This window comes from Choloepus didactylus, chromosome 8 (assembly GCF_015220235.1).
Source record: "Choloepus didactylus isolate mChoDid1 chromosome 8, mChoDid1.pri, whole genome shotgun sequence".
NCBI lineage: Eukaryota > Metazoa > Chordata > Mammalia > Pilosa > Megalonychidae > Choloepus > Choloepus didactylus.
Genome location: NC_051314.1, coordinates 55,900,388 through 55,926,030, shown reverse-complemented (window position 1 = coordinate 55,926,030; position 25,643 = coordinate 55,900,388). Strand labels below are relative to the sequence as shown.

Sequence of the window (25,643 nt, the reverse complement as noted above, 5' to 3'; positions counted from 1 at the left end):
GTCTCCTCTCTGCTGAAAGAGCCCTCAGGGTCCTTTCCTGCTTCCTCCAGGTTTATTTGTGCTCATAGCTTGTATTCAGTAGTCCAAATTAATTAGTTAAAACCATGATTAGAAACTGATTGAGCTACCTTCCTTGCTCCCAGCAGAAACTGCTTCTTTTTCTCACAGGGAAGTGTTACCACTGAGCCGGCCATGCTAGTGGGGGAGGGCTGCCAGCTCCACAGTTTGGGGACTTTACTTACAGTTCTACACCATGGTCTCAGCCCTTTCACCCATTCCAGACTGGTTTAAGATGTGTGTCCAATCATGGATGTCCCCCAAACAATTGTTCCGGACTAGTTACTAGCTGTTCCTGGCTGTTTACTAGCTGCTCTAGAGGACTAAATAAATTCCACACCTCCCTATGTGGCCATCTTGCCCCACCTCTCAGGCCATGTCCTTTAAAACCATTTTTGTAGTTGCAGATCTATTGTAGAGGGGACCTTTGATTAAGTTGTTTCAATTCATATGTGACCCAGTCCTTTCAAGGTGGGTGTTAATCTTTTACTGGAGTCCTTTGTGGGAGGATAAAAAGCAGAGACATTTGGAGAGAGTTTAGAGAGAGAGAAACACCTCAGAGATGCTAAGAGAGACCCCACAGATGCTCAGAGAGAAAAGGCACTGGAATCAGAAACTGAAAGCGACAAAACCCAAGAGTGAAGGACCAGCAGACACTGGCCATGTGTCTTGCTATCTGACAGAGGAACCCCAGATGCCAGCAGCCTTTCTTCAGAGAAGGTATCCTCTTGTTGATGCCTTAATTTGGACATTTTCACAGCCTTAGAATTGTTACTTGTAACTTAATAAATCCCCATTGTTAAAAGTCAACCCATTTCTGGTATATTACATTTCAGCAGTTTTAACAAACTGAAACAGGAAGTGTATCCATTTTGATATTATCTCTTGATATCCACTTAATTTTTGTTTAAGCTTGAGCATGTTACTTTTCTGCAAAGTATTTTCAGAGTGTGTAAAAGAGGCACAATAATATTATTCTTACTATTACTTTACAGAGATGGTGTGAAGATCAATTAAAGCATTGTTTGCCGACAACTTGAAAAGTGCTACATAAACACAAGGTACTGCAATTTTGAGGAATAAGAAGTTATCTCAGTGTACTCTTAAATTCTGGAAATTAAAGATACATTAGAAGGCACAGGAGCTCTCTATAAAATGCATGTAGTTGGAGATAATTATTTTCCTAGTAATTTTGACTCTTAATCAGAAAATAGAGTATTTTTCACTCAAAATTATAAAATGACAATGGAAGCAAAACATTTATACCTACCCCAGCTACCATCATCACCAACAACCTTTTGTAGTAAATCTTTGTAGCAGATATTCCTTACTAACAACCGTACACAATAGTACTGTTGATGTGCATGGGAAGGAAGGACAGACTGTAGCATTTATTAAGTACTGTATTATATGTTGGGTCCTTTGCAAGGTAGATTCACCCAATGATCTCACTGGAGTCTTACAACAATTCTTTAACTTGGATATAGTTTCAGTTGTTTTAGAGGTGAAGAAATAGTCTCAGGTATAGACTATTATATACAATAATAAGCTTAAGTCAAGCAGCTTTTAAATACCAGAGCAAGAATTTCCATGCAGGTTTTCTGCATTTTGCCTACATTTACAACAAAATTTTAGAAGTGTTTATTTGTAGACAGTGATGATTGGGTTTTTTCTTTTGCTTAGTTGCAATTTCTAAATTTTCTAAAATTAATATGTAATCTATTTAAAAATAAATAATCTTAAATACAAATAAAATCATAAACTAAGGCCAGCATCACGTTACCAAGAACACTATCATTCTTGCTTTCTGTTAGCTATTTTAATTTAATTCATAGCAAGAAGGAAAGAGCAAGACTCTTTTTAGTTTTCTCCAAACACAATTTAATCTCTATTTGTTAACTGTATTGGTAATCAATTGACATCACGTTGGAAATTTTTCATGTTTAAAGAAGTACTCTTAGAGACAGCCACCCAGATGCATTTAGCTGGTCAATATGTCAAGACTGTAGTTATTTAGTACTTAATTTGATAAAATCAATAAAATCAAAAGAGAATAAAAAATATATGTCATGAAAATATGAGCTCCAGTCATAGTTCTGCTGTTTACCAGGAATGAAGCCTTAAAATATTTCCTATAAATCTTTGTGCTTTAGTTTCTTCATTTATAAGACTGAACTAAAAATAACTATCCTACCTTAACATGATATGTGAATACTGACTCTGAGAATATGCATAAAATCTATGAAGGCTTATATAAGCATTATAATCACAGTAATTATTATTTAAAAATAAATTAGGAAAATGACAACTTGACTTAATCATCATATTTGTAAATCAGTACAAAATATTTAAATCTAACATTTTTAAGCCTTTAAGAACATATTTTACTATAACAATGCATGCTTTTTTAACTCCTTTTCTATAGACTAGCAATATTCTGTACCTTAAAAAGAAAAATTCAGAAACAGCAAGGCAAATAAAATAGCATGACACTTAGTTAAACCCAAAGAATGAATATATTAACTTTCATTCCCTCCATTCTATATTTCTGATCCAAGTGTAATATGTGTAAGTGTTTATGCTCCTAAATTAGATGTATCCTTTAATTTGGAATCCTGTACAATTTTTTATTTGAGAGCTCCACATTCTTCCTGAAATATCTTAGAGTTAAACCACTTAAATACGTTCAGAAAGAAAGTTGGAGAACATGGAGGTCAGAGAAATAAATTATCCAAGAAGTATATAAGCAGCATCTCCTCCTCCTTTAAGTACAGCATAAAATGGAAATCTTTCTCTTTAGGGGCTCATGGTACAGTAAATGATGATAGATGATTGATGATAGATAATAAATAGATAAGTAGGTAGGTAGGTAGAAGATAGATAATTTTGAGATATAATTTATATGTATAAATTTAAAATGCAAATCATAGCAATGCAAACATATAGGACACTGTCCCAGTTCTAGTGTCTTCTAATTGATTATGCACCACTCTGTTTATATTTGTTAGGCTTTGCATAGTAGCACTTAGACTTCTTGGCCACCTTTGGCCAAGATATTTAGCTGTCAAGTTACTTCTTACAATTGCATTTCATGCCTAAGTGAGTGTATTTCAAATTAGTCCCAGTATCCTCCCCACCCTGGTTATATCATGTTACACTTCTCAAATCAGAGCACCCTTTCTAATCTTCACTTTCCACTGCCATTACTACTACCATTAATGACAATGACAATAGCAGCATTTACCGAGCATAGGCTATGTGTCCCGTCCTATGTTACACATTTCACATGGTTCATTTCATTTAATACTTATAAAATTATGTTGTAGGTACTCTTGACCCATTTAACAGTTGTAAACATTACTTAACACTCCTATAATTAGGAAGTTTACAGAGCCAGGATTCAAACTTTTGTCGTCTGCATCCAGAGCATGAGTTCTTAATCACTATAGGGAGACAGACATATTTGAAAACTCCAATAACTCTTTTAGGTCACATATATCTTCAACAAGTGCACCTAAGCAATCATTTCTCAAATGGCATGTAAGTACCTCCAGGGAATTCCTTGGCCGGGTTAAGGGCCAGACTCTCACAACAGTAATCCCAAAGTCAGATTCCACTTAACTGATTATGATCACTTACCTGGTTCCTTCTCAAATAAAGGCTTATCCCTCAAAATGTAAAGAACAAGGGAATTAGAGAACTAAAAGATTACTTTAGAGCTATGTCACTGATGCAGTGGCTGTGATAGAAGAATATTACATTAAGATTCAAGAGACCTGAATTCCAACCTTCTAAACATTTGATTTTGACCCCCTGAGTGAAATCGCTTTTCTGCTAAAGGTAGGAGCCTGACCCATGTCATTATAGTTCTAAAATTAATAAAGCAATGTATTTTCCATCTTTACTATGTTCCATTCATGTTCTAGGGAATATTTAGGATGCAGGAAATTTCAATGATGACACTAAATTTCTCTACCCTAACTACAAGAAACCACTACTTTGCTCTAAAACAACTTGGAAAGGATTTCCTTGGTGTACGTGAATGTGGGAGCAAGGAGGAAGTGAAGGTCAGAAATCTGGTCATTAGAAGACAAGACCATGTGCCAAATATGCTCTGTCACAAAACGGTTCACGACTTCTGAGCCACCTGCAGTCCTTGCCTTTTGCCAGTTCACTTTAGGCTAAGTTGCAAGAACATGCAGAACAAAAGAAGAATGAAAAGAGTTTAGTTCAGATAAGAAACAAGACACGTCTACCTTAATTTGCTTGCTATATTTTACCTCCTTGGTGCTCTTCCTCTTGAAATACTGAAATGCATATGAGTAAGTTAGATCTTTCTAATTTGTTCTCAACCTACATTTGGTAATATAGTAGACAAGCTCAGTGAGTCAGCACCAGGTTTCAGGGCTGAGAGGTATTTTTAGCTCACCTTCAAACAAGTAAGATGTACTCCCTTAAAAAGAAGATTCATTTAGCAGAAACATAATTGAAGATGAATGATAAAGACAGTTCAAGGAATGAAGGACAAAATGAACATTTAAAATTTCCTACATTAAGCAAGACTTCAAATATAAAGCATTTACTTTATAGTCTAAAGTAAAGTGGTTTTTTTTTAGTAAACTAGTGATTTATTCAGTAACTAGTACTTGTTCGTCTAATAAACTGGAGTTGAACAACTGTAACATACTTTTACAATGCTTTATAATAGTCAAAGCACTTTATTAACTGATTTTATTTCATTCGTGCAGTCATTCAACCACCCAAAACCATTAAAAATAATTTCATGTGCCAAATTCTTTGCTAGATGCTGGTGATAGAAAGATAAATAACATATTGTTAGGCCTTGTCCTTATGGAACTTACAACTTGAGAAGGAAGACACATAAGTAAATAATTATAATTTCATTATGAGAAATTCCATAATGAAAAATTGTTCAAAGTGTTCAAACACTTTATGGTCCCAATAACCCTATGAGTTTAACAGGGTTAATACTCACTTTCCATTTTAAAGGTAGCACTGGCATTTGGGAGAATCATATGACTTTTCTAAGGCCCCAGAGCTAATTGAAAGCAGAGTTACAGTAAGAATCCTCTCTCAAATGACTCACTTTAGAATTAGCATGCCATCTTCCAATTAGTCAAGATCATATTCTAGAGGTCTGGACTTATGAACCCTTAAGCTATTATTTTAGATGAGTTGAGTAATATTATCCAGTGGTGGTCTTAACATCATTTTGTAAGCAATTCTTCCCATGGTCAGTCATTTCAATAAGGTTTAAACCCCTAATGGTCTTGTAAAGATATGGTACACTTCCTGATTACTTAATCTCCCCCAGTCCTTTCATTATTTTGAGGTCCATGACTTTTAGCACCAAGGAAATTACTTTTGTTTTTTCCTTTGTCTCTCTGTGACATTAGTTGTACTTCTCCACATTAAACTCTTAAACCAAATCTTGGGGAAATTCAGGCTAACAACACTGGGGCACAAGCTCAGGGAGAGCCAGGCATGAGAATATGAACACAAGCTGAGGAAAGCTGCTTCCTCACCCCAATAATCTGGAATCCGATTCAAAGAACCTTTCCAAAAAGCATCTTCAAGGAGAAGGATATCCCTATAACAGACTCACGTGTTTCAGATAAAACCCTCTGTCTGCCAGTTTCCTTCCTTTTCTTCCCCATAAGCTTTTGATTTTCCCTAAGGACAGAATTGTAAATTTCATGCTAAGACAAATAAGTTCTGAAAGAAATATGTCTAATAATTGAAGATAGATTTTTTATCTAACATATCTGAGTTTGTATCTGGTCTATGACACAGCTACATAATATTGGGCAATGTATTTATCCCTCATTTGGGAACTCAGGGATTAAAACAAAAAAAACCATCAATCCCATAGGGTAGCTATGAGGATTTAATGAGGCAATGAGGATAAGTATTTATCACAGGACCTGGCCTATAATGAAATAAATGTGATCTACCAAATTTTGCAAAGATGGAGTTCTAAGGCTCAGTTTCCTCATCTGTGAAACAGATATAAAAAATAATCCTTTCCATTGGCTTTTTGTGAGAAGTTAATGATGCAATGTGTCTAAGTGTTTAACTTGGTGTCCAAATACAATAAAAGCTCAATAAATGTGAACTCTTAGTATGTTGTACAAACCTAAAATTACAGTGGAAGCTCTCTTAAGCTCTAATTAACCCATTACCCAGATTAACCAAAACTTCTAATTCTTTGTGTGAAACACATGAACTGATGCCCAAAGCGCTTAAACAACATGGCTAGTAACATCCCATCTAGCTAGGGTAATCATTGTCTCAGTTTGCCCAGTTAAGTCATAGTTTAGGCACTCTTTCCCTCTCAAAAGTATCCAGGCTTGGATGATAAATTATATTGCCACTCTACTGGTATACCAAGCCTTCTTTTCCCACCCTTAGATTTGTATGATTACCAAATTTCCCCTGTATTATTCCCAGTGCTGTTATGCCAATTTTACTTATCATTGCAATTTCATAATTTTTTTAAAAAATTATATAAACTGATGAAAAATGTTATGGAATTAGATATAATTTAATTAACAATGTATACAAACTAATGAAAAGTTCTTTAGCACTGGATATGAGAGAAAATCTTAAAAGTTCAGGATAGGGGGCAAGCCCTCTAGATTTCGGAAATCTAGAAGATATCTGCACTCAATATTACTTCCTAAGTTTCTCTATGTTCTTGCTCTAATTCAGAGAAAACCAAAGTAAAAACTGTAGAAATATGTTATTAACCTATGCAAGAAAGATGTAAAATTTATCAGTAGATACATACACAAACAACAAAATAATATTGCAAGGAAATAATGAGTTATTCCACTCATATAATAAGCAGAAATGAATCACAAACTCAAATGTGTTAGAGACAGAAGTCCTTACTCCCTACTGCTAGATAATAGGGCCACCCATAACAAAAGAGACAATATGTAAAAGCTGGAGTGAATGAAAAAACTCAATGTCAGCTTTAGAACCTAAGCCCAAAAGGTTATGAATTAATTCTGGAATATTGACTAAATATTCTTATAACACAAGAACTTTTCACAAATTAAAGTTAAATCTTTATGCTTCTGTGTCTACATTCCATTGGGAAGATATATATATTTTAATTACCAAGACATTGTAAGGAGATTGGGTACATCCTAGTGATTTATTTTCTTTCATTATTCTACTAAAAATTAAGCGCCTCCATAATCATGTTGTAACACACTATAAGTAATCCATTTAATCTGCAATCAATGCATAAACTTTTATGTTTAATAAGAAACTGCCATTGCATACTCAGCATTCACTATGTAGTATTCCTAAATTGATATCTTCCTATTAGAACACTGCATAATGTAATTATCAAATAGACTCTGGTTTCATCAGTAACTGAGTTGGACTCAGCTTTGAAAGATTATCTTAATTATAGAAAAACCAGGAAAATAAAAATGCAACCTAGATATATTTAATACCAGATTTATGATTTTATAATATTGAACCTAGTTTTACTTACATGTTTCATTAACATCAATGAAGATGTGCAACTAAGAGCATGCAACAGTTAACAATTTTATACATAATTGGTCACATTTTTTCCCATTTCCTTTATAAGTGAGGAGGTTGATGGAATTGTCACAGATGGAGTTATATGCTCTATTTCAGATTAAATTATCTGGACTTCTGTTATTCATTTCAGTAGCCATATGCAGTTATTTAAATTTAAAATTTTAAATTCAGTTCCTCAGTTGTACTAGTCTCATTTCAAGTGCTCAATAAACACATGTGACTAGTGGCTACCAGATTGGTCAGAGCAGCAGTAGAACATTTCCATCATCGCAGCAAATTCTATTGAACCGTTACTTTAGTAATAGTTATTTTTAGTTTTGATTTTTCCATGTAAAATGGTCCAGTTGAAGACTTTCTAAAAAATCAAGAGGGGATATTTTTTAAATGATAAGTTATTATTAATAAACCAGGTGCGTTTTGGATACTGCCATAAAAGAAACTCCAAAACCTCATTTCAATGGCCTGGGAGATATCTCTTCCAGATCTACCTGATCTACACACCATCAAACTCATTATTTCCTGAAACTCAATTTCTATACACTGTTCTCCAAAGCTTCTCTTTTCCTGTTTTCCTTAGTTATGTTTATGATACTGCATCGGATCTCCATAGCTACCCTAGCACAAATCTTCAAAATCATATTTGACTTCTTCCTCTTCCTCATCTTGTATCTCTGGACACTATTCCCTGTTTATTCTATTGCATACTTTTTAGTGTGTTCCTCTTTCTACCCTCACTGCCACTATCTTATTGATATCTCTTTTGCCTCTCCCTAATCCATCCCCCAAACAAAAGCTATAGTGCCTTTCTAGGATGCAAATCAGATTTTGCTAGAAAATGAAGAGCAAACTCCTTAACATAACATTAAAGTGCTTCACAACCCCTTCTATCTGCTACTGATGACCCATTGATGCCTTGAAAACTACTGCCATGATTTTAATGGAATTTCAATGAGTCAATAGTTAGAAGTTTTTCCAAAGATCTGAAAATATATTTAAGGTCTTTATTCTATGTGACCCTCAGTTTCTCCATTTTTAAAGTGGAGAAAAGAATTTTACTTTTCAAAGATAATTTAGAGAGTAAATGTTAGTAATAAATTGTTGCTATTGATAATAATATCATCATCATCATCATCATCATCAATTTGGCTCTAGTCTCCAAGTCTTTAGTTGCATTTTTAAAGGTATCTGCATAGACAACTTGGTTAAGACCCTTGTGTTTCATTTCACTGGTGAAGGGAAATGGGTCAGACAAGGCACCATCCATTTGCTATGACCAATCATATCACTGAAAAACAGCTTCAGGATACTGATGACCTACCCATTACCAATAAAAGTTACTCAGTGGCTGTTAAAGCCAAATGTTATAAATGACCTTAAATTGTTTCATCAGTTTTTTTAATTTAGTGCAAAGATTTTCATTACACTTCTTCTACCACCTGATGACTATCAAAGATAGTCTGTGTGCCTTATTGTACAGACTGAGATACCCAGTTAGTAATGATATTCCACTGCCACTAAATAAAAACTACTGGGATATTGTTACTATAAGGCTTATGCAATTTTCATTCTTGACTTTCAAGATTTTCAATTCTTCAATTTTTTTCAGCTTTTCATCTAGCAGTAGGTGCATGTTATTTAATAAAAACAGCTTGTTACTAAAACATAGAATTTGGAAACTGAATATCTGAATGACCCTAACATCTGTAGGCTGTTCTAGAGACTTAATCCTCTTGAATCTCAGGTTTCTTCGTAGTCTTGTTTTCCCAGGCTGCTATGACAAATGCCACACAATGGGTTGGCTTAAACAGCAAACAGGAATTTATTGGCTCATGGATTCAGAAGCTAGAAGGCTTGCTTCATCCTAGATCTCTAGCATGCTGGCTGGCTGGCAATCCTTGGATTCCTAGATTTTCCCATGATATGGCCATGGGTTCTGTTGACTTCCACCTTCTGCTCCTCTCCGTGGCTTTTTCTTTAAATGTCCTCCAGTAATAAAAGTAAGACCCATCCTGATTCAGTTGGCCACATTTTAACTAAAAATAACATCTTTGGAAGACCTATTTACAATGGGTTCACACCCATAGGAATGGGGTTAAGATTAAGAACATGTTTTCCAGGACACCTCCCCGCCCCCACCAAGGGCATAAAATTTAATCTACCACTCTCATACACAGTCCTGTTTTAAGAAACAAGCAAATAATATTTGAAAAGCAAATTGTAAAATGGAAGATCTTAACAAAGAAAAGCTAGTACTTTTATCCTCACGGAAAGTAGGGGAAAATGCCAGGTATTATGGTGCTCTGATTAGAAGGTCTTCAGCTTCTATGATATCAACTATGTTTTAGTTTAGTTTTGTTTTTTAAACAGAGTTGAGAAGTTGTTGGAATATGTGTAGAATTTTCTCTTACTGACAAAATACTTAGAGTTATCAAAAATAACCTACAAGTGTGTGGGTCCTATATAGTCCTCAAGAATATAGAAAACAATATACTGCATATAGAAAATAGAATACCATAAGGACTTCATGCAAAGATAAAATTCTGCCCTTTAAGCAATACTATCCACTTTAGTTGTAAGCAAGAATCTATAAGATCTTAGTTATTTTATCATGGAACTGAATTATGGTAACTAGTTGACTGGAGAAAAAAATACACACTGAGAACTCTATATTATTTCTAAAAAAATACCAGCATCTTCTGCCATAGCCGTGTGAGATCCATTTGAAATGCTTGAAGGTGGGGACTGATTTGAATTTTAACAATCTCCCCAGATAACTCCTAGGAACTCAAAATTCAAAAGCATGGCACTTTATTATTTAGAATGAGAACAACTGAATCACAAAGCCAAAAGCAGGTGGAAGGCCACATGAAAGTTTTTCCCCTTTCTCCCAAAAAATTATACTGAAAAATTAAAGTCCTTAATTTTGATATAGGATATAGTCAGCTTGTAAAATTTCCCTTTAGCATAACAGATCTGGTTTTCAAATTTTCTTCATAAAGTTTCCATAGTTTAAATGGTAAAAGAGATAGCTTATATAGACAATGTGAATTTTTTTATGAAAATATCTTAATCAGTGTTGCACTTTTATAGGGAAAAAAAGCAGCTTATTTTGCAAACATATTCAAATATAGTTTACTTAATTTGCATCAAAATTCATAGATAACAACTTATATAAATCTTCAAGGCAAATTTAACAAAGACTTCTATCCCAGAAGAATGAGACTCTCCCTTGGGTAAGTGATGATTATGATAATCAGTTGTACAAAACTCTACATCAAGAGATAAATAATTTTTCTATGGTTAAGTAAAATAAATAAATCATTGTCAATCTTCCCTTTCCCCATCTCTTCTTATATCTGTTATAATCTTTAACACAAGAAAGAAACTTGTATGAAGTATTACATTTTAGTCCTGAAGACAACTGCAGTGATTTGAAGCTGTATTTACTCCAGAAAAACATGTTCTTAAATCCATTCTTGTGGATGTAAACCCATTGTAAGTAGGACATGTTGATGAGGCTACATCAGTTAAGGTGTGATCCACCTCATTCAGGATGCGATTTAATCCTATTACTGGAGTTCTTTATTAATGGAATGAAGACAGAGAGAGGGAGAGAAAGCTAGAGAAGCAAAAAGCTGAAATCAGTGAAACCTGGAAGAAAAGGGAGAGACCAGCAGATGCCACCATGTTCCTTGCCCTTTGGAAGAGAAGCCAAGGATCGCCAGCACCAGTCTTGATGATGCCTTGATTTGGAAATTTCCACGGCCTCAGAAGTGTAAGTGAATAAATTCCCATTGCTCAAACTGAACCATTTCATGGTAATTCTTTAAGCAGCCTAGGAAACTAAAACAACATTCTTTGAATAAAAGGAAAAAGTTAATGAAAACTAACGTGTAGATAAGCTTATCATGTTCCAGTAAGAGTCATTCTTGTAGGTATTGTTCAAAAAGATCATCACAAATCTTTATCACAAGAAAAATTATTAAAGTAAAAGGTCATGGAGTCTATATATGTTTGCAACCTAACCTTCAGATTTTTTAGTAGGTTGAATAGTTTTCTGTTTCTTCCCCTGCAATTAAAACCTCTCAAGGAAACAAGGGTTGAGAGCAGAGAGAAACCAAGTGCAGCAATTGAAATTGTTCCTGTTTTATCATTTCATGAATTCATAGAACTGAAATACTCTGACAACCACAAACATAAAAAGAAATATGCATAAATCAGTTTGGAATGGCAGGAATTCATCAATTAAACTAAACACAGGAAAGTTTTCTTTTAAAATCTGGTCTCTGTTTTGTTAATGTCAGTGGTCTCAGTAGTGTCACCTCTGCATACATCACAAGACCAGTGTACACACAAGCACACACACACACACACACACACACACAATTATGTTAACAGCATGTTCCTTCCCACATGTGACTGTGGAAAATCAATCTCTGTAAGAAACTAATGACCCAGCAAGTCTGATTTCCCCAGATGCAACATCCTCCTTGTTGAAAACCAGACATATTCACCACTGGTTAGTCACCCATGGATTAGTGGGGTATTAAAAGACTTCAGGCCCTTTTCCAGTTTACTCAGGGATGGAAACATTAATTTCATCTAGAAATATGACAGCAGCTTATTAAAAACTAAATTATCCTTAAACTAAAAGTGTTCAGTTAATGAAGCTTTCAAAGATGCTTAATACAGCTGGGCCTGTATTTATGTACGAAGTTCTTAGCACAACCTGACACTGTCTCGAGCTCATTGCACTATTTTGCTTCAATTTAAATGGGTAATGGCAACTAAAACCCATGGTTTTAAGGATTCAAGATTTTCAGTTAGAGAACATACACATAATGATCAGAAAGAAAACTGAGGTAAGGTGAAGCTGCTTCTCTAGCAAGTTCCACTTGAAGAGCTCCATGTAATATATTTTTTATTTATAACTAATTCTTTTGAAAGCACCAGTGGCTCATAAACACTGTGTTCAGCAGAAAAGCAGAAGTCTTATTTTTCCACTCTTTCTTTCTAAATATTTTTCAAATATAATTCTATCCAGAAGGTTCTGACATGGTGTTCAGTAGCACAGACTTAAATCAAATAAAATTTTAAGGTAAGTGAGGCTTAATTTCAGTAATGTATTGATATGTTGGGTTTGTTTTGGTTCAGTAGTTTTAAACAATGCAGATGCTCAAGGTAGGTCTTCCTTTTCAAATTTTGGTTATGTTCCAATGAACTAAAAAGTGAACTTTTGCCATACTTTTTCTGTATGTTTCAGAATATCAGTTCTAAACATTTAATTATTCCTTCACAGGTTGAGTAGGTAAACTTTCTTCTCTCTTTTACAGATAATTGAAGAAATATAAGGATGGAAAAGTATAAGGATGGAGAATATATTATAGCCAATTATTAATAAAGAAAATTATACAACGATGCTGACTGGATTCAATTCTGAATTATAATCTTAAACCTTAGTGATCCCTCAATGCTCCCTGCCAATTATGCTAAGATCTATTAGGTCAAGATTCATGGGTACAGTTGCATAGGGCCCCACACTTAGAAGAGCCCCATGCTTGGTTTCATGCAAGGCTGTTGCTAAATTGAAATTCTTAATAACTCTTGAGCAAGGGGCCCCACATTTTACGTTATTTGGTTCCTACAAAGTATGTTGCCAATGCTGACTGTAGTCAAATTACTCTTTCCACTCTCCCACTCTCCCAAATGACTATTTCACACCTTATTTTCTTTCATTCCTTCAACCTCTCCTCTCTGCTTATCACTCTCAGTTTGATACTTGGGTGTATTACTTTACTACAGGGAAAAGGGAAACAATCAAAAGAGAATTTCCACCTCCTCCTACAACCATATTCAATAACCTACCTAGAACATACACGTGTAAACTCCAGTCTCCTCCTGTTAAATTGGGTAATGGTTCTTACTTTTATCTAAATCCACCTATTTCACAGGGAATTTGAGTTCTGCTGAATCCTCCAGTCCACTTAACCTCATGGCAGAGGTGTAAATGGTCTAATTCTGGAGGACAGTCTTAGGAAGCCTACAGCACTCTCACACTGGAGCCATTCCTCATTTCCCCCTTTATTAGCATTAGAAGACAATTTGGATCTCTATCTGCTCTATTTTGTCTTATTTTCTCAGAAAAATGGTATTATAGGTCTTCCTCAAAGGCCCTAATGGTAATTATTTAAATTTTTGTTGAGTAAATGAATGGAAAAATTAATCATGATCTTAAATATTTGTTTAATTAATTGATTAAGTTACCTTAAATTTTTAAAATTTCCTAATCTGACTTTCCTTCCATAATTACATTTTGTTTCTTGTTGCATTAAAAATTAATGTGGATAGGTACTTTTCATGATTTCACTAACTGTAGAAACTGATTTTAGCAAGACAGTGGTTGACTCAATTAACCTGATAAATTAATTTAGAATGGCTTTTGGTAAATGGCAAAGCTATAATGACTCTATAGAATTCAAGATTCACTCTCTCCTACCAGGTCATCTACGGTTTGGTTGAAGTCCTTAATTTTCTCCATATACTACCCACAATGATCTTCTTTGACAATTTTAATGAATAAATCCCACAATTTTCAATTATATTAGGCCACCAACCAAGACTATTGCAAACAACTTGGCTCAATCTTATTTCCCTTTACCATTAAAGACCTGGGTCAATCTCCAAATACTTATAGGAGATTCAATTTACACATGAAAACTGGAGAGAATAGACTAGATGACTGTTTTCCAAAACCTAGGGGCAGCTTTGGGGAAGTGGGGAAAGTAGAAAGGAATCCAAGTAGATAGGGCTCCCATCCCACTTCTACCAGAGCAAACTGACATTTATCATCATTCATTGAGTTTTCTCATAATATTTCATTTAAAATAGTCTTCTGCTAAAAAAAGCCTTCTAAGTTTCCTACAGTTCTAAAAGCATAAATAATAAAATTTTGTTAAGTATGAAAAATCATATGCTCAATTTGTTACTCAAAGAATCCATATCAAAGGTAGCAAAGTTCTGTTTTTACAGCATACTGGGTGGCAATAAAAGGCAAGTAATTAGGCAATTACCAGAGAGAGAAGATGGGTAAAAAATGCCAGAGGATTAGAAAAAATTGCAAAAAGCACATACCCATCCCTACTTTATTTCACTACCCTAAAGCACTTAAGAAATGAGCTTACCCAGATTTAAGAAGTTGGACAACAGACACAGCAACTTGCAAATTAAGACAGAACAGTTTATAATGAAATACTGAGACATAATATTTAGTGTCTAAATAATATTCTCAATGCTTTTAGATTCTTAAGAAGTTTCCAATTTAAAATTACAGGGAATGATTTAATTTATAAAAACAATTTTTATAAAAGGAATGAGAAAAGATATACAAATCATACAAGTGAAGTAATGCTACCATAGTAATGCTACCAAAAAAAAAAAAAAAAAATTAGAAGTCATACAGCATGGTTTTTATCCATAAGGATTCTGAAGAAAGGTAGACCAACATTTCAATTCAAGTTTTGGTGTTCACCAGTTGTGTGACCTTGGAAAATTTTTTTAAACCTCTAATAAACCAAGTCTCATCATTTACAAAATAGAGAAAGCATTTCTATCTACATCCCTGTGCTTGTTTTTCTCAATATAAAATATTTTTAAAACTGATAATACACTTTTATTGTTCTTATGGAAAAAAGTATCAACTTATGAGATGGTTCAGTTTGAACTACTGGAACTATTGGAGTTCTGTAATAAGCCTGTTATTTACATTAAAATCAATATGTATAATTGAGAAGTCATGCTTATTTTCAAGTCTTAAAAAGGCAGTGAATTTACAGCAATAAGGCTCCAATCTGAATTATCTTGTTGAATATTTTATATTGAAAACCATTACCAACATTTAATAGAAGTTTACTACAGTTTTTCCTAATTAGAAGCATGAACAACGGTGTACATTTTCATGTCTTACTGGGAACTTACATTACTGTGCAGTCTCTTGCTATTTGTAAAATATTTATTTCAGATTATTCTAGTTGGTTTATTCAGGTTTTATTTCCACAGAAACCTGCAGAGAAGCTTTTCAAACATTCTAAACCTATCTTAAATCCCTTTTCTCTGTGGAATTCTTAAATTGCATTTGGTCTGGGAAGAGGAATTCTTTCTCAGCTATCACACTAGAAGAATTCTTAAGCTACACAAAATCAAAAGCAAAGTGTGGTCTGAGAAAGGTTCAGAAACCTCACATCCTTACCACAGGAGGCCTGCTGATACACAGAGCAGAGCTTTGCCCTCAGAGACCTTGAAAAAGTTCTGTTCTCAGTGTCCTGCTGATTCATTGTTTGACCTTATTCAAGGACTCTCTCTCACTGCTTGTAGCAAAAGAACAAAAGGTGCCAATATCTTCTACATTCTTTAATGACAACTTATGAATTAATAAACTTATCTTAAGATATGTGTCTGAAAGGGAATGTTGCTAATAAATGCAAAGCATCACTATTATTCACAAATGTGAAGGGAAAACGGGAGTTGCATTAAATGGAAAAATTATGAGTAGTGTCTAGAGGGCTGGCACAAATGCAATGACCATTTGTTCTGAGATAAATTTGCTTTCTATTTCTAAGATTCAAATGAGAGAAAGAAATTGAGTATCACACACAGCCTAAAACCATGCAATACATTCAGGGTTTTGGGAGTTGAATTTAGTTCACATTCAAATAAAGTTCAGTTGTCACATACTTTTGCATTCTTTTGTCTATGAAAGGCCCAGCTGCTTGCCCAGCTGTCTATCAGTAATTCTTGATCATAGCTTTATTAGAAGGATTCTGAACTCAGCCATTTCCTTTAGAGCTAAAACACAGTAGATATATATATTTTCTTTGTTTGAAGATCATACATGAAAATTACAAATAAAACATTATTTAGAAATTCTTATACAAACTTCTCTTATTTATAAAAATTCAACCCTGATGACTTTTTTTTTTTTTAACAGTAACATCATTACCTTTATTTAAAGCAAGACATGAAAAGTTAAACATACCTGCATTTAAATTAAGAAGAAGGAAGGGATAACAATACATATGCAGCGCCTGCAATGTACTCTTGTCATCACAGTGATGGTGCTAAGAAGGCCATGGGGCCTCCTGGTGGGATGCTTTGTTCTCCGCTACAGGGATAAGCCTGCCAAGCAGACAGCACAGACACAAGACAGAGCAATCTCCCCCAGATGCAGAAAGGAAACACAGCTGTGTTCTTACGGTCCATCCACCCATTTTCCATGACCACGATTAAGCTTATTACATGTTATTTTATCATCTCTTTCAATATTCTTCTATTACAATTCCATTACAAGTTTATAGTCAGGCTTACACTGGATGCATTTCAGGGATGCTGCTCCCTAATCGCACAGGAAGGCAGAATAATCACACGGATAAGACACATCCAAATTCAACTTCTAGGAAGTTTGCCTGTAGACTGAAATGCTATTGATGGAATTTAGACACTTAATTCCAAAGGGTCTGGGTATCCTTGACCTTATCTTCTTGAATTTTTTCTTCTATTATCACATGTACCTATCTTTTAGGGTAATCTGCAGCACTGCCCACTAAACACAGAAACTAGACATGAATATTCTTTAGTTCCAAATATATACCTAGCATAGAGGTACTTAAATATTTGCCAAAAGGAAGTTAATTTTAAAATATATATGCTTCATCAATAAAGTTCTATTTTTACAAGAAACAAAAGAAAATGAAAATGCTGAAGGAATTATATATAAACAAAATATGGGAGTAGCCTTTATACTGTCGGTTGGTTCAAGGGGCTCACAAGGGCCTCAGGTTATGACATAACGGGTAAGTCCCTGCCCTCGGATCTCTGATAGCCTCCGGCAGTGTCGTAAAATATTCAGCATCACGTGAAACCTCTTGTCAACTTTCAAAGCCGTAAACTCCTTTATGTCAGCTTCCACTATAAAATAATGACCTTTGGTATCCTTTGTTTCTTCATCAATAAATCTGTGATAGAGATTTCTGGCCACAGAATTCATAGCCTTTTTTGGTTGATGTAGGATCTTATATTTACTAACTACTGCCTTGTTGATTTCTTTAATAACATCGTTAATTTGACAATAGGTTAAGCGGGATTTCATGTATGCAGGCACACCATTAAACTCATCAGAAGTTAAAATTGGAATTTCTTTAATATTTCTTTGTTCTTTTGGGGGCTTCTTTGTGGGTACAGTCTCCTCAACTTTGACTGGTTCTTCAGGGTTAAGATCTGATTTTTTAACATTGCTCTGGGTCACTGTTACATGAGGCAAATGGGGAGGAATGTTTTCTTTGAGATGTTGCACATTTTTATAATCTTCTTCAAGAGATTCACAGAGTTCCTTGAGTGAATTGTTGGTTTGTTCCTGATACTGAATTTCCAATTCCAGTTTATTTAGAAGTTCATTGACTATGATGACTTCATCTCCTATTTTATTTAATGTAGTCTTCAAGGTAGGTTCTTGGCCACAGTTTCTTAAAGACAGAATTTTTTTAATACTGCCAATCTTTTCATTAATGTGAGAGCATAACTGTTCCAGATCTGAAGAAGTCATCCTTTAAGCTGCTGTGAACTTCTCTTCAGCAGCACCGGCTGTTGTACGGAATTGATCGCCAAGATAGCGGAGTCTTCGCGGAAGCCACGCTTTGGGCGTTCCATGTTGCTTGAGAACGTACGACTTGCCCGACTTACGGAATCAAAACCCCTGATGACTTTTTATGGTTTCATTACATAGCTGGTGAATGATCAATCATCACAAGATAAAGAACCCAGCTTTTCCTAAATTTTAGATTTATATTGTTCTCATTTCTATCTCACATCTCTTTTGAATAAGTGGAAATTAATAAACTAACAATATATATCACATGAAAGAATGCCACATTTCTATGATTTACTGTCAGAATGAACAGAATAACTGTGAGCTGTGGAATAAAGGGGCAATAGATTGAATCAGAAGAGTTTTTCTGACACCAAATGATGGCGTGACCTTGGAAAAATATTTGGGCCTTAGTTTACATATGAAAATTGAGGAGACTGCATTAGATCAATGATTTTCAAATTGTGTTCCTGAACCTCTGGATTCTGTGAAGGTATTTTAGGGAAAGCTAAGGTGGAAAGGAGAATGAAAAGGAGTTCAAATGGATGGGCCTTTCACTTCCCATTCTACTACAACAACTCCATAAGAATCTTACTTATTCTTGGGGTTCTTCATCTGTTAGTAAAAAAAGGTTTCCTCTTTTAAAATATTTTATGTATTTAGGTTATTTCTAAAGTGGTTTGTATTTGAAGAGCCTAAATGGAAAACATTTTGATTAATTTAAGATAAATCCATTGCTAATCTGTTCCTCAAACAGATCTACATCAGAGGCTTCCTCCTCCTTTTATCTATTTATTATTATGATATTATGTACTTGCTTTACAAATTTCAGCATGCCTACATAGCAAAATAGACTCTGACAGTCCAAACCAACTGGCAAAGGCAGTAAGAAACCATAAAAGTTACCTCAAGGTATTACAAATTGGATGCATAATTTTACATACTGAATATACAACAGAATTTTATGTGGAAATATTTATATAAAACATACGTACAACAAAAAATATTTTCAGATGTCATAAGTACTCTATCTTGCTTTTTTAAAGTGAATCATTGTGCTATTATCATTTTTGTTTTCTTCCTTCTTGACTGAATAGTGAGACCATACATTTTGAAAGCCATAATGGTGTACCCTGACAGTGATTATAACAAATCCAGAACTTTACCACAAAATTTTGACTGTACATATTTTAAAATAAATTTTTGTCTTAGGACAAAACTTGAAAAAATACAATATAAAAATCTAAATTCCTTATTCTTCTAAGATAGTAAATCAGAAGCTTTGTGCAAGCAGTTACTAATAAAGGTGAAATGAGAAGTTTAAGCAATCGGAAGTCAACAACTAATAAAGATGCAAAAAATAAGACAGAGCCTGAATCTCATAAATGAAATCAACTCAATTTGGATCATAGATCCAAATGTAAGAGCTAAAACTATACAACTTCTAGAAGAAAATATCAGAAAAAAAAAAAAATTGTGAAATTGAGTTATGCAAATATTTCTTAGGACATAAAAAGCAGGAGTCATGGCACATGAAAAGATGCTCATCGGTCATTAAGTAAATGCAAATTAAAATCACCATGAAATGCTACTATAAACCTGCCAAATTGCTAAAATTAAAACAAAAAGCAAACAAAAAAGACACTACAATATACTGGCAAGGATACAAGCCAACTAGAACTCTCAAACATTGCCTGGTGAGAACACAAAATGATTCAATTACTTTGGAAACCAGTTTGGCAGCTGGTTACAAAGTCAAAGCATGCCTACTCTATGACCCCAAGAGAAATGAAAGCTTGTGTCAAACAAAGGCCTATACATACATGCTTTGTTCATAATTGACAAAATTAGAAAACAACCCAAATTTCCATCAATAGGTCAATGGAGAAACACATTGTGATACAGCCATACAGTGGAACACTATACAGCAATAAAAAGCAAGAACATGGAAGACGCTCAAAACCATTATGCTAATTGAAAGGATTTAGACAGAATGGGTACGTATTATGTTTCCATTTACATGACCGGAATAGGCAGTAGAAAACACTTTGGAGTAATGGAAATAGTCAATATCTTGATTGAGGTGGTGGATACAACTGTATAAATCCATCAGAACACATTGAACTGACACCTTAAAAAGGTGATTGTTTTGCACGAAACTTAAACCTCAATAAATATACCTTAAAAATAGATCTATACTACTTAGGATTCAACAATAGGGGGCTTCAAAAATCACTATAGTAAGATATGCATAGATGTAGGATTTGTGGAATAATTCTGCTTAATCATCGTCAGCTTAACATGGAGCTTTTCAGCATTAATTTAGAGAACCATGTGTAATTTGGGCCTCCTAAGAAGAACTTAAAGAGAGCTACCAAAAAGAAAAAAAGAACGATAAAAGAAGACCCTCAAGCAAACAAACAATCAATGCTGGGCAAATGAGAAACTTAAACCAGAAAACACTAAATACTGGAGCATACAATGCAAATTAAAAGAGCAATAGTTGTCTTAATAACATAAGTTTTCAGAACTCTTGTCTTGATTAACTCTGGAGTGACTCTCATACCACGCCACTCTTCCTAAGGCCCTTCTGGGCTGTTGACAATGGAAGGCCATCTTCTCCCGAATACATTCTCTCCATACCCCACAATTTGTGAGGAATGGCACAGGGGCCCCTCAAGATAGACAAGAGTTTAAGGAACCAGCAATCACACTGGTCTGAGTTTGGGAGGACTCTTCTGCTAAGATATTTTGATTGTTTATTAATCAGCTTATTTTTGGGGTGCAACGCATACAATTTGGGCCATGAAATAGCTGCTGCTAAGTGTTTTGAGAGGTCCTGGGAAAGACAAGATGGAATGAAGGATAATGAAAATCCTATGAAGAAGCTTCTATTCCTGCCCTCTGGTATATTGTCCAGAATGCCGGCAGTGAGTCAAAGGATGACTACACTAAAAATACCAGAAGGGAAAAGGACATAGATTCTCAGTTCTCCCTGGCAGACACACACATAGGACATCATATGTGGCTGGTGAGGCCATGTGGATAGTTTGTTATTAGTCGTGAAAATATATTCTTACCAAATAATTCAGCCAAAACAGGAATGTTTATGATGGAAGATATTAATCACGATCACTCTGAAACTGTGGGTTCATCACACCAGTGTGTAACAACAAAAATTCAGTGGTTAAGTGGGCATCCTTAAAGCCTTAAACTTGAATTTAATTCACATGATCAACCATCTGTGTTGCACATTTTTTTTTTTCTGACATTTTGGGTGTCTTGCATTTTGCATTCAGTCTCTATCCTTCTCTTATTTATGGGTTTTCTAACCTTGGGTCCCATCACAAGTGAAAATTATATAAGAATATTACTAAACTGGGGTCAGGAGACCTAAGTTTTTGTCAACTCTGTAAATCTGACCAAATCAATTAACCATAACGGCCCTCAGTTTCTTTCTAAGGACTCTTTAAGTTTTAAAATGTCTAATTTTATTTCTTGACAAATGAAAAGGAAGAAAATGTAGTTTTCAAGCCACTTATGTTATGACATTGAATTTAAATGACATTATTAATAAAACTCTAAATTGTTAAAAACTCTGAATTTTTCAGTGTCTTCACATACACTACTTCATTTTCGAAGTTATTCTTTTACATATATATATATATATATATATATATATATATATATACATACAATTTAAATGTTTTTAATTCAAATATTTCTCTATTTCAATGTAGCTAATTACTGAGAACTTACTGGTTATTGGGTTAAAGAGTAATAAACTCATCCAGTATATTGTTGATATTGTATGATTTATACCAGTCCCTGAATTTTCTGAACAACTTTAGTTGTATTTGTGCCTTGGAAGAAGCTATTAAGCCAGACTCATAAATATATATACCTTCATATATATATACACTATTATATACTAAACTATTTTCTATTGTACTCAACAAGGAAATCAGCTTCCAAAGAGGAGGTGAATGAGTGATATGTATCTTCTATCACATTCCAGTATATTTAGTGCATTATAACACTGAGTTATGTCTGATCATTTGAGGAAAAGAAGCTGCAATAAAAAGGGGAAGGGGTGCTTCTTTTCTGTAACAAGTGTTCCTGATAATTTTAAATCAATGTTTCAACTGTGAGCTGCTTTCAACGGCAGATTTACTTGCCATTTTGGATATGAGACATTTCACATGAGTTTTGACACCGTGTGTTGGAATTACAAACCCTACACATATCATTCAAAATTAACAAGACAGATTTTCCAATTAAGGAGATTTATAACCCATACTCTGTACACCTACTCAAGAATTCAATCTAGCACAGTGTAAGAGAGCAGTTTACCTGCCAAAAATACAACCATGCAATTAAATTTTTTTTCACATTGATGAGAGGTAAAACTCCAGATCACACTGTTTACAGAGTCTTGCTAACTTATTGTGCATTTTCAGAGGTTGTGATTTTTCTGAGAATACCTAAAGGGAGTTATTGATGTGATTTAACGATGTTTCAGAGGTGTCCATCTGATTGTTACATCCATTGAGAGTGTGTTGCTCTGAATTTAATTTAATGCAAGAGCAAAAGAAACACTGATTTCCACAAAAAGAACAACTCTAAAAAAGAGAGAACTTGACTCATTCCTAAGATCACCCTTTGTTCCTAAGATCTGAATGACATAAACATACTTCCTTAATAGAAAATTAAAAGGAACAGAAATAAGATATTCGTATTGTCCACTATAATACACATTTCCAAAGCTTCAAGTGTAGTGATAGTAATTCTGTGGACTCCTTCCTTCTTCTCAGCACCAGAGAAAGAGGATGAAAATAAGAACAGAAAAAGAAAACAAAAATTACATTATATATTCCTCTGTGGCTAAATTTAACAAGCCTTGAAATTGCTATGAAATGAGTTTCCATTTAGGAGCAAGGGATGGTATTTAAAATACCAAATAATCAAGTTCAAACTGCTTATCCTAACAATGCAAACTGACAGCACATGCATACACATAATCAAATGAGAAATAATATTAGTGCATCTTGATGGACTGTCCAGCAGGAAAAAGTCAACAGCCCAAGGAATACGTCAAGAATAATTTCTTCACATGCATTGCTCTAACGCTGTGCTTTGTCACAGGGCAATTTTATCAATAGACAGTATATGAAGTTCTCAAACAGCAAAACTGGATCTTTATCTTCATCCAGCCCCTTCACAAGGGAAGAAACACGCTATCTTCCTGAAATAACTCTTTTCTCAGAGTTAATAGCAGGAGCTTTCACTAAACAGGAATATTTCTTTGTATGCATAAGAGTCAAGAGAGAAGGAATATGAGCTGTTCTCTAAAAGTAGGGACAAAAAGAAAGAATTATGTACTTGGGTGGATTTTTTTTTCCTTTCTTTATTTTCTTTTTTTTCCCCCAGAAGAAATTTCCATCACTTGGAATAGCTTTTCAAATATAATCATTACATGCAAATGAGATGACTAAGGTGACATCTGCATTGGTTGCATACATCTAATTTTGGAGAGGCCCAGTAGCAAACCCAGGAAGAAAATATGTCTATGGTCAAAATGGTCCCCAATAAAAAGCTACAGCAACATAAATGTTCTCTGGGGCATTTCTTTAAGGTCTGCATTATTTAGAACTCCCCTCCATAATATTTAGTATCAATGGTCAAAGCAAAGTAGGCTTTCTAATTATGTATATGCATGTGTTTACCTATGGATATTCACATATACACATATATTAGATATATAAAGAGTAGCACCTTAATGCAGCTAATTAGGGGTACCACAGGAAAAAAAAATGGTTCTCTCCAATCTCCAACATGGTGAGCTTTCAGAAGCTTTTAGAAAGTGTTACTGCCCACCAAAAGCATTCCACTTTCCTATATATTTACTGTGTTTACTGACAATAGATCTTTTAATAGGGTACAATGTCTTCAATTGTATAATAAGATAGTTTATTTCAAATGGAAATACCTGACAAGAAATCTTTTCATTTGAACTCCCATTGGTATAAAAAATTGTAGAAGAGCACTGAGGCTTTATGTGCCTCAAATGGAGGCAAGCATCAGAGTCAGGAGGTCAAGAGAGGAGACTGGGATGATGAGACTTTACAGTTTTCTCTAAAAGGGTACTGAATTGTTTACAAAATAAGTTCCAAGGACAAACCATAGGCTCTTCAAAAGAAAATGATTAAAAGGGTTCACTCTAACTCACAGAGAAAACAAACAGGCTGATGAATATAATTGGAAATTTCCAACCATGATTCAGACTAGACCTACAGGTTTTATGTTCACTATTATAGTTCCCAAATGTGTGTGTGTGTGTGTGTGTGTTTATTCTGTTGTTAAGTAAAATAACCTTCATACCAGTCTTAAAAAAAAAAACAAAACAATTAGAATAGACCAAATATTCTTAAACTTATTGGGAAGAGACAATTTCCTGAGTGTAATCTATTGGGCAGGGAAGTCCTTGTGGGATAATTAAAATAAAAGCAGAATGGAATAGAAAAAGAAACAAGCACCCTATAATATCAACAAACTCAATATAAATAAACTCAGAGGGGCCCATATTCTTAGCATTTCATCAGGTAATGAGATTTACAGGTCAAGATTAAGACTGGAGTAGGATTCCTGCACTGGAATGCCAAACAACGTAAGGGGAGAAGATATACTACAATCTCTGTTGTGGGAAAAAAAAATCAGAAGTTCTTGCACAAACCTTAGGTATTTGGGGGGCTTTGACCTTTACCTTCTAAAGAATAGTGACACAGAACTCTGAAAGTAGACATTTTTCCACCAGTCCAATGAAAATCATTGAAAAACACTGGAGAAACTGACTCACATAAGTTCTGCCATACCTTTCTTCAGGCACAAACACATATCAGACTCAATGGCTAAACGGCTACCAGAAAATTTTTTCTGTTATTAATTAACTAATTTCCAGATTTCTTCATATTATCATCACATTTCATTGGCTACAGGCACTGGATATGATGAACAGGTCTACACACTTATTATCTCAACAGAGATACTCAGCTCAATTTACCAATGTTCTGAAAGGTGTCATCCATTCCCAGGATGTCTTAAAACCTGAAAGGTCAGCCATTCATAACATTCTACCAGTAACCTTTTAGAAAACATAGAAGCAAAAGCAATAGTTATGTGCCCTGGGATCAGATCCTTATTCTACACTGGCAGTATTACTGAGTTATTTACTTAGTAGCAGCCATTCTGCTGAGCACTGTAGATCTGTCTCATTTGCTTATTAAATGGTACATAAAAACCCCATTTTACAGTGACTGAAATTTAACATTAGCAACTTACAGTCATGCAAGAGAACCAGGGCAACAAA

At 34.4% G+C, this 25,643-nt stretch overlaps 2 protein-coding genes across 6 annotated transcripts in view; both read right to left on the bottom strand.

Moving 5' to 3' along the window:
• KCNC2 (potassium voltage-gated channel subfamily C member 2) overlaps positions 1-25,643 on the bottom strand; it is a 186,660-nt gene that overhangs the window by 44,248 nt on the left and 116,769 nt on the right. The window lies entirely within an intron of this gene.
• Positions 17,373-18,348, bottom strand: LOC119543184 (spindle and kinetochore-associated protein 1). The gene has a single exon (XM_037847895.1). It carries the CDS (start codon positions 18,233-18,235, stop codon positions 17,468-17,470), a length of 768 nt encoding a protein of 255 aa, XP_037703823.1. The 5' UTR covers positions 18,236-18,348; the 3' UTR covers positions 17,373-17,467.

Coding starts and splice junctions, on each gene's coding strand:
- LOC119543184 (XM_037847895.1), bottom strand. CDS start 18,235: ATGACTTCTTCAGATCTGGAACAGTTATGCTCTCACATTAATGAAAAG.